Below are 15,046 nucleotides of genomic sequence, written 5' to 3' on the forward strand. Positions count from 1 at the left end.
GCGTCGACCACAGCTAATTAGCGACGACTTTGCGCCATCTATGTTTACAAATATGAGAAAGAGAACTGAATTATTATAATACCCGGAAATATAATGTCTATTCTACCTTTACATATCACGGGTCCTTGGTAAATGAATATGCGCGTGCCGAGTATAAATATGTGCTACAGATAGTTCTACAGGGTAGTAGATCTTGCCAATCTTGGTTCGAGGCTTATATATCGTATAGGACGGCATGCTGCGTCCCATTTCCGTTATTGATTGGACTGGTGACTCGTTATGGTGGATACGGGATACTGATTCGCTTCCTAATGACTAAAGCCAGGATGAGCCAATCATGACCAGGATGTTACTTCGATAATAATCCCACCTTAAAAATTCAAAGGAAGTATGACAGCAAGGATTGCGAGGCTCAAGTCGAAATCCAGGAACACATCTTGGCTGGTTGGGGTAGTCCAATAGAATTGACGGGCGATGTTACTTTGTCCCACCGTTTCACCAACCCTACCCGGCGCAACATGCCGATTCGACGTCCTGGTTGCAACGTGCCAATGTAGCTGGGATAGCTGCCCCTAATTGTGGTAGTGTAGAGCTAGATTTAGTCAGTGACTGTGAACAAAGAAATTCCGGTTTCTTCCTGTCCCGTTGGTTGGAATTCAATGCGTCTCGCGTCTGCTGGTTCTCTTTATTCCTCGTTCTCTTACCTCAACATCTCACACTGCACTATACGATCGGGGGCGAATACTACTGGAATGCATATTGTACCAAATATGTCTATTCACGTTTAGAGGCTACCTATTTTCATAGCCAGGTTAATCATACACCACCACGTGAGGTTTGCTCCCTGCCAGTGCTGGATCATTCTTTGGAAGGGGGTATGGTAACACTAGCAATTGACTATGCAGTAATTTTCGTTAACATATTATTCACCGTTCAGGTCGCGTTATTTGAGGATCGGCGGGGGAGCTGGCAGACATACCCATTGTGATCAGAACTTCCAAAGATCACAAGGATTAGACCCTTTCCCTTACAAAGATCAGAAGTTCCTATACATCGCTCAATCAGCACTTTAACACCATGGGCTCTATCGCAAAGGAGACCTTGTATCTCCCCATTGTTGTGGTGGACGAGATCCTTGAATATCTCGACCCGGAGACCATCAAATCCCTCCGATTAACCGACAGAACATGGAGTCAGCTATGCCTGGGTCCACGCTTCAAATCATTTGTGCGGCACCAATCAACTGATCTGACCCCACGGAGCCTGGAGTCCCTCAGTGCTCTCTCCAGCCATAACATCCTGCGCCCAGCTGTCAAGGATCTGACCATAGTCGCAGCAGTCTACGACAGTTTTCTCCTCGAGAAGGTTCTCAGAACTAGTCGATGCGAAGATGAGGATAGTATTCCCTGGATAACAGCAAGGGATTGTACACTGGATGAGGTGGTCCTAGCAGAGGCAGATCTAGCATGGTTGGAGGAAGAGTCTGCGAGACACCAGCTCGCCCATGAAAATTTCGCAGTGCCGACTCTGACAGCCATATTAAACAATTTTGGAATGCTAAACTTCATCGCTATGGAAGCCAAAGTCACTTATTCCCCACGGCCAGATTTATTTAGGTCCCGAGGTGACTGGCATGCTGTTTGGTGCAAAGCAACCCAGGTCTATCACATAGCCATGTCTGCTATTGCAAAAAGCACCATCGAACTCAATAGCCTCACAATATTTAAAATCCCAATACGCTCAGCCATTCCAACCAACGAAATAACCGCCCACATGCTTACCCTCGATACAGCCGCTTGTATCTTTACCTCGGGTCAGTCGATCAAGAACTTTTCAATAGATCTATCAACGCGAGTAGATGCCAATTCAGAGAGGCTTTCGAAACGGAAAGCCGAAATGGAAAGATGGGAGCGTGAAACCCGCCGAAGCTGGCACGGACTCAGGCCGGGGGCTCTTCTTGCGAGTCATGATCCCGAGGTGAACTTTGAGAACAACTATCCTGGCCTCGCTCGATTACTGCAGAACATGCCAAACCTAGAAACCTTGACCCTTAGGCTCCGTTGTACAGTGATTGGGGATGTAAGCCTATACCATCGGCTGTTTGAACACATTGCTAGCAAGGTCCGTCTTCCACGGCTGAGGAGACTCCATCTGCTCGGTATCTACGCCACTTCAGACTCCCTGCTAGAATTCCTACGCAACCATCCCGATATCGAAATCCTGTGGCTTGAGAAAGTGAACCTTGTCTCTGGGTTATGGGAGCCTGTCTTCACGCAAATCAGGAAGATGCCGTCTTTGACGAGGGTTGTTTTGGCGAGTATTTCCGAGGCAGGACAGACTTTGAATCTAAGGCCAGCCGAAGACAATGACGACCGCAGTGACCCGAGCAATACAGATTACTATTTGTGTACTGGGGGTGTCTTTGTTCACAGACGTGAATTTGACGCATGTGACATCCAGAAGGGATTTCTGTTCAGCACAGAGTATCAGGGTGCACCCCAGGGAACACATGGATTCACTTCGTTTCTTGTATTTGACCAGGAACATTATGGACTTCCTTAGTTAGGCTTTAGTGCTTCTACAGTTTCATCCGTATGCATACACCGAAGCAATACAATCTTTCATTTTGCTTTGAAACTCTTCGATTGATCCTTCTTGTGCACTTCTATTATTGCTAACCTTAAAGAGTTTTTGGCTCTAGTGTAACCACATAGCACCAAGGATTAAAGGTCTTGCGCAAACAGTATCTTCCCCACAAACAACCGTTTCACTAGAAAATGCATGTCTGTCTCGGAAAGGTTGTATGAGTGTCAAAAACTCAAAAAAGATCAGGCCCGAACCGCGATTCGAACGCGGGGCCTCCTGCATTTCAAATCCCGAAGCAGGAATCATACCACTAGACCATCCGGGCTGATTTGAAAATTTCTAAGCTGGATATGCTTTATATGCAGAGAAAGAAAATAGCAAGGCAGTTACAACAGAAGCTGTCTGGAAGCGACAGGCAAAACCGGGTAAGACAAGAAATGTAGGTTTCCTAGCCTGGACAAATCCGAATTAACTATCACCCTGGCTAAGGGTAAAATGGCAAGTGAGGCATTCCTTGTTAGTCATACGTGCAAATCGTAACATTATGTTCGACAATATGCACAACACGATGTCAGAATATATTCTCAACTACAACAGTTACATCCTTTCCCTTGTCGAGCATAGTGTGATGAAAAGTACCGGTCAAGGTGACGTTCCAAATGACCCTTACATCCTGCAAATATTTCCTGATTCTATTCTACATGATGCTGGAATGACCTGGTAGAGTGTGCATCATGCCATTGGGGTTGTAGGTTGGGGGCCAATTCGCGTCTCGCGGCAATATGAGACATTCACCAAAGCTGTTATCGGTAATTAACTACGCCCCAATAACTATTTTCAACCAATCCTTTTCGCTCGCGAATTTGAGCTCCCTCGAGCCCTAATTAACCCTCAACAAGTGCATGAAAATCGTTAATTCAAGTAATATTCACGGCTTCCCCTGTGCGTAGCTGTCGCTTATACCTATAAGCCAGTGCTACGATCGGTACAAACCGCTCACAACTACCCAGTATGCTTGGCAAATACATCCTAGAAGATGAGCCAGCTGCGCAGAGATCAGAGAATGCTTGGACATATAACCCCAGACAGGGTCTGGGATCGCTACTTAAGAAAAACTTCCTGAAGTTGTTTCTTAGGCAAGATCGTCTCCTGCAAAGTTCAAGATTTAACTACGACGACTTCATTCCTACCTTCAACATGGAATGCTCTTCTTCTGCAGCAATGACCCCGGAGTCTAAAGTCTCCTCCTCCTGTTCAACCAATGATACACTGTCGTCAGCAATGTCGAAACTATCAATGGAGGAAAAGAATGGTCAGAGTACTTCAAAAACCCTGAACCAGGGAGACTTACTGAAAAGACTTCAGGCAAGATGCCATTCACCGGCTCGTCTCAGAACAGAGGGCTTGGTCACAACTCCATGTCCAAAATCAGATAGTCCCCAATGGAAGGGGATAATCCGCTTGGACCTGTTCAAGCGCACACTGGGTGGCCATAATCATCACCATAAGGGTAAATCTAGCCATCGAACAGCCAGAGACGCAGTGGTCATTGACTGCGAAATGGTGCAAGCAGAAAAAGGACGGCGAGTTATTGCCTATCTCGCTGCCGTGGACTTTCTAACTGGTGAAGTCCTCGTGGACAGTTACGTTGATCCCCAGAGGAAAATATTCAACTGGTGTACTCGCTACAGTGGGATCACGTTTAAAGCTATGAAGAAGGCCAAAGCTAACGGCGATGCCTTGCGTGGGTGGATGGGGGCGAGACGCGCCCTGTGGGACTATATTGATAGTGATACCGTGCTGATTGGGCACGATATAAAGAATGATTTGAACTGCCTCGGGATGATCCATTCCAAAATAGTCGACTCGAATATTCTAACGGCAGAAGCTGTGTTCAGGCCCAGATGGGAAACCCAGCGATTTAGGAGGACTTGGTCGTTGAAGACGCTGTCGAGGGTGTTCCTCGATAGGTCTATTCAGGATAGTTCTAAAGGGCATAGTGCGCTGCAGGATGCTGTTGCCACGAAAGATATCGTTATTTTCTGCCTCGAACAGCCTGAATACTTGAAGAAATGGGCGGAGTTCGCAAAAGGAGGATGGGAGGATATTCCCGATGATTTTGAGACACTGAAATCTATTGTCGATGATGGTGTCCAAATCTCGGATTACCTTTGAGGTAGAGTTCCTAATTATATACTCTACTTTTGGGGTACGAAATGTTGTTGTTATTATGAATGATGTTGCTGTGATACATGGTAACGATTACAATATTGCTCAGATTTGCGTTTGTCTTTCTGACTATCATTTGCTCGGGACTCATTCAGTACTTCTCTCGGTTGCGTGCGGCGCATGCTAGAATGGTCACGAAAAAGGTGTTGTAAGATATTATTTTGCGCTATGCGCCATGGACTTGTTATATTGCCCTCGACAAAAGTGAGTTCCTATCGACAAAACACCAACTGATACAACAAGCAAACGAGATAAGATTCAACGACGCAATCTTCGCTATTATCACTTTTTCGGATGGTCTAGTCAGTCTAGTCACAGCGATCCAACATATCCCTGCAACCTTCTATTGTCATTCCTATGACTCCCAATAATTCGTAATGTAAAGAGTTCTGATAACAGTGATCTGTGGATATCTGATATCATTTTGGGATAAACTATTCCCATGGATGAGAGCCAGCCTCGCCCAAGTAAAGGCGATTTCAGAGGATTTCGGACATACAAAAAGAGAGCGAAAGAAAACGGAGAACGAGAATAGCAAAATGAAGTCATAGTATCTCGAGAATATATTCTATAAGGAAGCAAGTGCGTTACCCTGCATATACTAGTTGGGGCAGCTGAACTAGGGATATCCTTATACTCTCCTTGGGATTGCCTGTGTTGGTCTAGTCGCCTAGCCTGGTGGACGTGATCAGTGGAGAAAAGGATAGTAGCTAGCACGAGCAACGCTTCAGCCACCAATGCTGAACATTGCCCGGGGTATGGGAAAAAGGGCCATCGACAAGATATGTGCAAAGGTTTCAGGTGGCCGGATGGTCTAGTGGTAAATCATCCTGGATGATACTTCTACAGAGTGTCTTGAGAGAGGTTCCTCGACTCCATGCTAATATAAAGTGTAGTGAGCTTAATCCCTGCAGCTGTCTTGAAATATTATAGTACTAGAAGACAAGAAACCAGACACATATGCAGTATTTAAAAAAAAAAAAAAAGAATATATCTTATGTATAATAAGAAATTTTATAGAGTATGGTTCTTATTTATATCTCTTTCTTTCGCTGTCTCTATACTGAGTATAATAGAAATTTTTAAATAGATTTTCTTCTAAAATTTTTTACAGACTTTTATATTAATACACGAAGGCGGCCAACCGGGATATAATATGAGAAATAAAATCATAACTTTTATATAAGATTTATATAATAATATACTGCCTGTATCTGGGGATAAACAATACTGGTATATATCAAAAAGATATCTAACTAACTTCTTCTAGCTGTTAATGACTCAGCAAGAGTACCGTTAGATAGTTATGCTGAATTTGAGGATAATTGTGATATATATACATACATATATACATGCAAAGGTTTCATGTAACATCATTATCTTCAATATCTCCCAGGACAAACTACCCAACGAGGTTTGAATCTATCAAAGGATGAGCTCTGTAAATTAACTACAAGACAGCATGCCTTGGAAGGTTGATGGATGTCGGTTCTCAATATTAGTAGATAAGCATCAGCCAACAATGTTGCGTACACTGTCTATCAGCTTGTACAAGTCGCTCAATCCCCAGTACATGGAATGCAGCGAGAACATTTCAGCCTATATAGTGGGATGTCAGAAGCTTGCATTGGCCTGTATTATACACTAGCCAGATTTAGTTCTGTTTTCTGAATCAGGCTAGATCGAATCTATTCTGCTTACCAGAATGACGCGTATAGAGCCTCTGATCATGAAGACTTATAATCAAGCTCTAGATAAAGATGTTAATACTTTACAGTACAAGATCTCCACATAGACATCCATGTGAGGCATCATAACACAGAACTTTATACATGTTGCTTTTTAGTAAGCAGAATAGATTTAATCTAGCCTGATTCAGAAAACAGAACCAAATCTGGCTAGTGTATAATACAGGCCAATGCAAACTTCTGACCACTGTAGTATCGCCGACTATCACCGGCGCTAGTGGCGGATAATCCCATGTTAGAACCCTCAGCCCCGCTGCTTGTCTGCAGATACTTTGTTTCCCATCACTCTCCTCAGCGGCCACTGACTGACCCCAATTGCTCCATAGCAATGAATCATGCATATCTTGGGGCTGAGGGATCTTCAGTGCCTTCTGCAAACCCCGATCACCTTTCTAAGTGACTAATTCGAAGCACAAGTGGCTCTCTACGTGTCGCTGTTCACGTAGTTTTGTAAAATACCAACCAAGTCGGAATGATTCCTTTAAACGAGACTTGCTATGTTGTACACTTTTCAAGCGGAAGCGCCTGCTTCTGATATCACATAAATCTAGGAAGCAACAAGAAATTACGGATTATTTTGGGAGACCAGCGAGTGCGAAGCAGCGTACGGATGCTAACAAGTCTAACCGAGTGTGTTCTTCAGCACCAGAATACCTGGGTTGCTAGCCACAGGAAGCTCTGTCCATGTAACATTGTTATCGGGTCCGGGGGTAAACCGTGATCCACCGAGCGATGCTGCGGTGGGAAAAGTGAGCCTCTCGTACTACATAGATTGATGCAAGATTTTGATTCAACTTGCATCTAAAGTTGCCACGATTCTTCGGTATACCACGATGATGTAATTATCACGCCGAGAAAAAGAAATGTTCATGCGGAACTTCTGAACTTGCTGACCAGGAGCTAAGGTATATAGTAAGCCCCTGCTCTCCCAATATCTTGAGCTATCAACTCAACCAAATATCTCAAAACAGTACATTCCTCAAGCACGCATTACACAGGAACACCGAGGTCAAACCTCCCACCAACAACCATGAAGTTTCTCTCTACCCTCGTCGCCAGCACTCTGGCCTTGGCAGTCTCAGTCCAAGCTACCGACTGCTCCGAAGGCATGAAGTACTGCAAGGGTGTCTTGCAAGACATCGGTAAGTTGTTCATGTTATAAGCTCATTTTAATCAACATCTGTTAATACAGTCGACCTTGTTTAGACTACGCGAAATATTCCACCCTTATTCCGCAGGCTATAAAAGCGGCCGGCTGGGGTAATGGTGCCCCCATCTCCAACTCATTTCTGTTTGCATGTGGCAGTGGTGGATCGATCACAGTTGACAGATTTTGCGCTTTTGGTTGTAACAATGCAGGTGCTGGTTACAATGATTTCTGTACTCTCTGAGTACGTCTCGTAAGGGCCTTCGGCGCGGCATCGTTTCTGTCATGGTGGTGGTGGTGGTGGTGATGATGATGGTGTGGTAGCAGATAGACTCAGTGTTGCCCTGTTGTGAGTGTTATGTTGTCTTTCGGCATAGTGTGTTTGGAGACAATGTCAAGATGTCAAATCATGCTGTACTTAGGCCTCTTTTATCAGAATACCTGTTAGCATCAGGCACCATGCATATGGTAATTAAGCAGCCGTGTAGAACAGAGAAGCAATTCTTTGTCAACTATATTTCACCTTTTGTCAATCATCGGTCCGTCTTACGCGAAAGCAGCAGTTTAGCTCACAATGAATTGGTTGATACAAACATCACGTGACTTGGCGAATAGCGTGTACTGAGATGAAGCAGCGGGAAGTCCCACAGAAGTGAGATACTCAAATTGAAGCATCTCCTGAGAATGTATGTGCACTGCATATGGTGATTAATATACTATGAAGCTGGTGAGCCAGATAGTGGATAGTGACTGCACCGTAGCTAGAAATTGCTATATAAAGGCTGCCTCCGATCCTCTGCCTCTCTTCCCGTGGAATGCTTCAATATGTTCGATAGCCCCGGACTCTGCCTATGAGAATCAAAGTTGCATAAAATTCCATCTTCTTAGCTGGGGAAGTCTCCAACATCTTCATCTAATCAATCAAGCCTTACACCATCGCGCTTTCGGCTCTGGGCCGAATTTGTGGAGCAGCGTTCACTACTTATCAATAATGTGCCATGGATCTTATATGTTATTATCGAAGCCGAGGCAGCTCCTCAAGGTCCGGGCTATGTATTGATGAGAGAGCGCATCTAGTAATAACTAATACTCCACCAACATTTTTACTGCTTATTAGTCGCTTTTATTAGCTCGAGGAGCGGGGTTGATGCCCCTAGAATGAAAGGGGTACAATATATTCTTTGACTAATACCCTATCTCCTATGATATCAGATCATTGATAGTAGAAACCTTTATTCTGGCATGCCGACTGGGTCACCAAACTAAGACTGGATCCGCTCGTCTTCATACTTTCAAAATCTTGTCTATTCTGCAAAAGCACACACGGCGTCAAGGCGTGATGTATAGCTAAGTGCATAATGAAACACACCCTGTGAGGCTTATTTAGAATTCTGCTCCGACAAACCAATCAGAGCAGTGGATGCAGGCGAGGGCACAAATAAGCACAGCAACGCGATTAACTGCGGAGAAAGTCTCGCTACGAGAATGTCTTTTCGCGACTGTTCTGAGGGCCGGATGAGAAGGATGGCTTCTATAGAGTATGTTTCGTGGACATACTGGTAAACCTATTCTCCAGAAGATTTATATTCCTGCTAACATACTTGTCAGATTGATAAAGGCTTTACTTCTCAAGCGATTTGAAGGTTGCTGCGTTGAAACCTTGACTAGATGTGTATAGGCTGCCTGTTGACTCTTTCGAAAATCCTATCGCTAGACTTCTCGCTAGTTCTTTGGAAATATGCAGTCCAAGTTAGACAAAATAAGCAGAGCAGTCTCCACTTTGGTACGGCGGCTTGGGCCCAGAATACTCAGACTTGAAGGACCGTATGAGAGCAGGCACACCCATTGTTCGGAGTAGAGTCCCATGAGGATGAGAATTGGGACCCCCCCTCCCCACCCCCGATTTTTATGGAGTATAGCGGATGCAACTAATAGGGTATCGGATACCCGGAAGGGGCACCTGGTGGCAAAGGGCAACAAGGGATGTTGGCTGTTTGTCGGAGTGGCTTTCTTAGGGGCCAAAATTTGGAATGCAACGCTTCCAATTCACTCACTAACTATCTGACACAACACAAAGACTGGCGGCTGATGTGCATACTGCTATAAGAGAATGGAACATTATGGACCATATCGATCATGCACATTTTGACAGTAAGACTGTAGGTCGCATTGAATATAATAAGGGCTTTCTGATTCCTCTGCCCCTTTGATTACCTTGGCTTCGCATATTCCCGGATTAGAGGCTTCTACCGCTTAAGGGTCATATTAGAAAGACCCGGGTTTAATTGAGACCAGAATTGAGACCAGAAAGCATGGTCAGATCTCATTTGCCATTACATCTGTGGTTTCTTCACCTTTCCAGCCAAGTAGCGGAGTTGGCAACGATCAACCGGCGCTTTGACCCTACATCTCCCCCAACTGACTTTCAACGTTGACAATGTTGAAATTTCTCATCCGGAGCAACTCCTGAGATATAGTCAATGTCATCTGACTCGTACTCCGTATCTCATTCGAATCCAGACAATTCCATTCATGCTGGAAAATTCAACGCCACCCAAAAGGGAGGGCTGAAAACCGGCCTCCCTGCCACCAATGGCAAGTCCAGGGATAATAATACCGAGGCCGTTGTTCCACTTCAGCTGCAGTAGCTCAGTGCGCTATCACGATGGTGGCGCATCTGCACCCCTTCCAACCAATCCCTTTCTGCAGGATTGTGTTGGAATATGCAGCAGCAGGAAATACTAGCTGCTGGTGTCCCCAATTTCCCCGCCCGGTTGCCCTGCTTTGCCTCCAGCTTCAGCCATCGCTGCAGACACATGTTCTCAATGCTTCTCCCACATCGTAGTCTTTTTCTATTCTTCCTCACTGGCTTTCATAGTTTTGGACTATCAACATGTTGTCCATAGTTAGTGTTTTTGTCGGACTTGCGTCCATCTACTTTCTCTATGTCTTTCTTGGACCTAAGAAGGCATCTGCGCCACTGCCCCCAGGGCCTCCTCCAAAGCCCATTATCGGCAATATTAAGGACCTTCCGCCGCCCGGTTCTAAGGACTGGCAGCATTGGTTGGATCATAAGGAGAAATATGGTATATCACCATCACTCATTTCCTACAAGTGGCATCAGTGATAATACTGACGTTATACTCCAGGCCCAATCAGCTCCATCACTGTCTTCGGACAGACTCTTGTTGTCCTGAATGATCCCGACATGGCCTTGGAGATGTTGGAAAAGCGTTCTGCAAAACACTCCTCCCGGCCCCATCTTCCCATAGCAGAGTTGTATGTTCCACCAATTAAATCTATCCTTCAGTAGCAACAAAAGAGACTAATTTTTCACACCAAGATCCGGATGGGACAAGACACTTGGTCTTCTCCCCTACAACAACCGGTTTCGCGCCTACCGGAAAGCTACGTACCGCGAACTCGGGTCTGCCAACGCGGCAGGTAAATTCGATGGGATCGTCGACAAAGAAGTTAATCGGTTTCTTCTGCGTGTGATACAGTCACCGAATAACTTGGTTGATCATCTTCGCAAGTATGTTTCTAGTCTGCAAAAAGTTGCTATGTGTCTAATGATACCAAAGAGAGTCCGGAGCCATCATCCTCCGGATCGGATACGGATATACCATCGAGCCACATGCGAGAGATCCCCTAGTTGACTTGGTCGACAAGGCTATGGACGACTTCTCTCAAGTCGTTCTTCCAGGAGCCTGGCTGGTTAACTTTGTTCCTTTCCGTCAGTCTGCCATCCTTCCTCGATGAGAATTGGATGCTGACAGCGCAGTGAAATACCTTCCCACCTGGTTCCCTGGAGGAAAGGAAAACCAGACGGCCAAGGAATACAAGGACAGACTGGCCATCATGCATGACAAGACATATGACTTTGTAAAGAATCAAATGGCAAAAGGTACGCATCAGCCATCGTATGTCTCCAGTCTGCTTGAGAAAGACACCGTCCTTCCTGGTTCAGAAGAGGAAATCGTTGTCAAGTATTCTGCTGGAGCTTTATACGGAGGTGGTGCTGATACGGTGCGTCTCGATCCTCCCAAAAATCACCATATCTCCGCTAACAACGCATAGACTGTCTCCGCTTTATCATGCTTCTTCATGGCCATGGCCCTCAACCCGACCGTCCAGAAGAAGGCGCAAGAAGAAATCGACCGGGTCGTAGAAACCTCCCGACTGCCCGACCTCTCCGATCAGAATAAACTCCCCTACGTCAACGCCGTGTTCCAAGAAGTGTTCAGATGGCACCCCGTCACCCCTCTTAGCGTAACCCACGCCTCTAGTGAGGAAGACATCTTCAACGGCTACCTTATTCCAAAGGGCGCCATCATTGTTCCCAACGTCTGGTAAGTATCCCTTCACTCTTCCCTCCTCTCAACTCAAGCCTAACCCAGAACAGGGCCTTCACCCACGACCCAACCAACTACCACAACCCCGAAGCATTCAACCCCGATCGCTTCCTCGGCGCCACCCCTGAGCCAGACCCCCGACTCTACGCCTTCGGATTCGGCCGCCGCATCTGCCCCGGTCGCTTGCTCGCAGAGAAGAGCATTTTTCTCACTGTGGCACGGGCACTGGCGGTACTGGATATTCAGAAGAAGGTGTGGGGTGGTAAGGAAGTTCCTATCCATGTCGAGTTTTCTTCAGGGACTATTAGCCATCCTGTTCCGTTCGAGGTGGATCTGAAGCCGAGGAGTAAGGGGCACGAGGAGTTGGTCAAGGCCGTGGAGAGGGAGTTTCCGTGGGAGGCGAGTCATGCGAAGGAGTTGGGAATCTGAGGATATGCAGAAATGTGTTGGATGGAGATGTTGATGTTGGTATGTGGCAAAGTGTGTGAGAAATATTTTTGTTTGCTTGAACAGTAAGATACACAACGCGTCGAGTAGGATCGGTTCAACGCGATCAGGACTGCCAAGACGGTCAGTATACATTAAATAAATAGACACGATCGCGTCTATCTGGAGCTAAGTAGATCGCGTACTCTGTATCCTGCTGCATAGCATAATGCAACCATAAACAAGATGAATAAATCAAATGCAGTACCTGCTGGCTGTCCCTTACACAGAGTTCCATTGGACCCGATCTCCGACTCAACGGAACGGACCGACCGGATCCATTTTCCGTGTGATCCAGTCGCAGTTATGTGGGGAAATTATTGAAGTGCAGACGCAAGGGCTTCACTTGCGAAGAATATGTGGCTGAGAATATTTTCCAGGCGGTTGCGATTACCAAGGTATCTAAATTTTTGTTTTGTAGAAATGGGTGAGGGGAGGGTGAGGGAAAAAAGAAGAAAGAAGAGATTTAGCCATAGGAGCCAAATCAAGGCCGGGCGGGAAAAAAAGAAATGCCTCCACGCGGGATTGAACCACGGACCTCTTGATAACCGTAAAGGATACAAGTCAAGCGCTCTACCACTGAGCTATAAAGGCGATTCTTATCCATTTGAAGCAGAGTAAAGCCTTATGTAGGGGAGATAAACTGGTAACTGTTAATCGGCTGGTCGGTCTTCCATGAACATATATATGGAATAGTGTTCCATTTTCTGTTACAAAAATTCAAAAGTTGATTATAGGAGTATACCAAAGAAAAGTCTACACCTAGTACTGTGCTATACCTATGGTCTAGTCCCGGTGCCTCGGCGTCCGAGGGCTTAGTCTCACTACCTCCTGGTATGTCCGCCTCGTCGAAGGATCACAATGTCATGCTTTAAATATAGTTGAGTGAGCCATCAGCTATGATGGATGTCAGCCAACCATGATAAGCACCGAATAGCTGAAAGGCTCGACACACTCCTCAAGATGACTCAATACAACACACAGTAGGTGATGCGTCGGCTACGGAGCTACTAATAGCCCGGATATGTCGCACTCAATAGCGTCAATTCGTCTGTGCTGATACCTGCTAGGCTTAAAGCAGTGACTGACAAGTAAACTGGACTTAACACATCATATCATCTTATCCAGCCTGCACCCAGGATTCAGGGACAGCACAAGAGAGCCTCTTACCCGTCAGCTTACTGGGGTCCCCGGCTGGCTGCCTTGCATATAAGTCAGGTCATATGAGGAGCCCCGACATATGACTTAGCATAAAATAAGCTTTGGGTCAAGCTCATTGTAATAGTGAAAAATATTCATGGCGTCAATAAAAGGAATCACACTGGCTTTTCGAAAGTTATACCCCTCGTTCTTTCTCTCCTGTCTAGAAATATATCCGCCTGTCACCACTGCAAGGAAGTTAGTACCTTGGGTACAGCATACTAGAGTACTATACGCAGTCTCGCTTAGATCGACTATTTGTTATTTAAATTTCTATTCTTATTTTTATTTAGATACATCACGTATCCATAACGTTGGAATACTGCCGTGTACCCAGAGCCTTTTATACTATCACTCTTATCGGTCGCAAATACGCATGGGAGGCCTGATGTCTCAGAGCCGTGGCGGAGCCCTACCAACGATATGCCGCGACTCTATTCAAAGTGGCTGACCGAGGTGCCTAAAAAAAGCAAGTAGTACAGCATGAGGTGCCGTGTCTAGTTCTAGTCGTTCTTTTGTACTGCCAGCGTCTGTAAAAAGCATATATAGACCCATTCTCCCGACCGATGTCAATTTTCATCATTGTCATTACTTACGAGCTTCTTTCGAATCCACAACACATTTTTAGTTTTCTTCCGATATCTACATTAACTACATATTCACCATGAAATCCATCCTCTCCCTCGCCCTCTACACAGCTACCGCCCTAGCCCAGGGCATCTACATTGAGTCCCCCGCCGCCGGCACGGAGCTAAAAGCCGGAGAAACAGTAACTGTGCAGATCGGCCGTCCGGTACATCCATCCCACTCTCCACCTTTACATTCTTCCCCATCTACCCCAGGACTATACCATACGTAGCCCCCTCATTCATGCTTTCTTTCCTGAGATAGGGCTTCCCCGAAAACATCGCCGAAATCGGCATCGCTATCGGTATCGAATCCTGCTCCGGGTTCTCGGGATGCACCGCCCCCGACTCTGCTATTGGAAATCTCCTATACAGCGGTCCCTATGACCCGCAGTCCAACGGACCTCCTTACCCGTATGAGAACTTCACTGTCACGGTGCCGGATATGACGGGCCCTGCGCAGATCGGGGTTGTTAGGCCGTATTTGGTGGGGGTGAGTTTAATTCCGATTGATTTGTTAGGAGGGTTTGATGATGATTTGCTGATGTGTGTAGCTCTCGTATGAGTTTGTGGTGGGGACGGCGGTGACGAATGTTACGATTGTTTGAGGGTGGAGGGGTGGGGTGGGTTTGTGGTAGACGATAGATGGTTGGGGTGGTGGTAGGTGGG

The 15,046-nt window shown here is 46.0% G+C and overlaps 5 protein-coding genes and 2 non-coding genes across 7 annotated transcripts; 5 read left to right on the forward strand and 2 right to left on the reverse strand.

The window, feature by feature from the left end:
- Window positions 1–1,077: 1,077 nt before the first annotated feature.
- On the forward strand, window positions 1,078–2,562 carry BO87DRAFT_450214 (F-box protein; the record flags this gene model as incomplete). Its single annotated transcript, XM_025628399.1, has 1 exon — window positions 1,078–2,562. The coding sequence occupies one exon, from the start codon at window positions 1,078–1,080 to the stop codon at window positions 2,560–2,562; it is 1,485 nt and encodes a 494-aa protein (XP_025482758.1).
- Window positions 2,563–2,831: 269 nt separating this feature from the next.
- BO87DRAFT_t99 lies at window positions 2,832–2,911 on the reverse strand. Its single transcript has one exon. It is a non-coding gene; the product is annotated as a tRNA-Pro (tRNA).
- A 487-nt stretch (window positions 2,912–3,398) lies between these two features.
- Window positions 3,399–4,761, forward strand: BO87DRAFT_450217 (uncharacterized protein; the record flags this gene model as incomplete). The annotated part of the gene is made up of 1 exon (XM_025628400.1): window positions 3,399–4,761. Exon 1 carries the CDS (start codon window positions 3,598–3,600, stop codon window positions 4,759–4,761), a length of 1,164 nt encoding a protein of 387 aa, XP_025482759.1. The 5' UTR covers window positions 3,399–3,597.
- Window positions 4,762–7,593: 2,832 nt separating this feature from the next.
- Window positions 7,594–7,954, forward strand: BO87DRAFT_422911 (uncharacterized protein; the record flags this gene model as incomplete). Its single annotated transcript, XM_025627141.1, has 2 exons — window positions 7,594–7,705; window positions 7,770–7,954. The coding sequence occupies 2 exons, from the start codon at window positions 7,594–7,596 to the stop codon at window positions 7,952–7,954; spliced, it is 297 nt and encodes a 98-aa protein (XP_025482760.1).
- Window positions 7,955–10,563: 2,609 nt separating this feature from the next.
- BO87DRAFT_373712 (cytochrome P450) lies at window positions 10,564–12,632 on the forward strand. Its single transcript, XM_025622616.1, has 7 exons — window positions 10,564–10,796; window positions 10,860–10,989; window positions 11,054–11,245; window positions 11,295–11,446; window positions 11,495–11,739; window positions 11,791–12,062; window positions 12,116–12,632. Exons 1-7 carry the CDS (start codon window positions 10,604–10,606, stop codon window positions 12,492–12,494), a joined length of 1,563 nt encoding a protein of 520 aa, XP_025482761.1. The 5' UTR covers window positions 10,564–10,603; the 3' UTR covers window positions 12,495–12,632.
- A 429-nt stretch (window positions 12,633–13,061) lies between these two features.
- Window positions 13,062–13,145, reverse strand: BO87DRAFT_t98. The gene has a single exon. It is a non-coding gene; the product is annotated as a tRNA-Thr (tRNA).
- A 1,201-nt stretch (window positions 13,146–14,346) lies between these two features.
- Window positions 14,347–14,985, forward strand: BO87DRAFT_450219 (uncharacterized protein; the record flags this gene model as incomplete). Its single annotated transcript, XM_025628401.1, has 3 exons — window positions 14,347–14,544; window positions 14,643–14,870; window positions 14,932–14,985. Exons 1-3 carry the CDS (start codon window positions 14,416–14,418, stop codon window positions 14,983–14,985), a joined length of 411 nt encoding a protein of 136 aa, XP_025482762.1. The 5' UTR covers window positions 14,347–14,415.
- Window positions 14,986–15,046: the final 61 nt, after the last annotated feature.

This window comes from Aspergillus neoniger (assembly GCF_003184625.1).
Source record: "Aspergillus neoniger CBS 115656 unplaced genomic scaffold BO87scaffold_6, whole genome shotgun sequence".
NCBI lineage: Eukaryota > Fungi > Ascomycota > Eurotiomycetes > Eurotiales > Aspergillaceae > Aspergillus > Aspergillus neoniger.

Bases quoted from the DNA above. Each gene is read 5' to 3' on its own strand.
- BO87DRAFT_373712 (XM_025622616.1), top strand. From the start codon at position 10,604: ATGTTGTCCATAGTTAGTGTTTTTGTCGGACTTGCGTCCATCTACTTT. The intron at 10,797-10,859 runs GTATATCACCAT...GTTATACTCCAG, and splicing joins GGATCATAAGGAGAAATATG to GCCCAATCAGCTCCATCACT. The intron at 10,990-11,053 runs GTATGTTCCACC...TTTCACACCAAG, and splicing joins CATCTTCCCATAGCAGAGTT to ATCCGGATGGGACAAGACAC.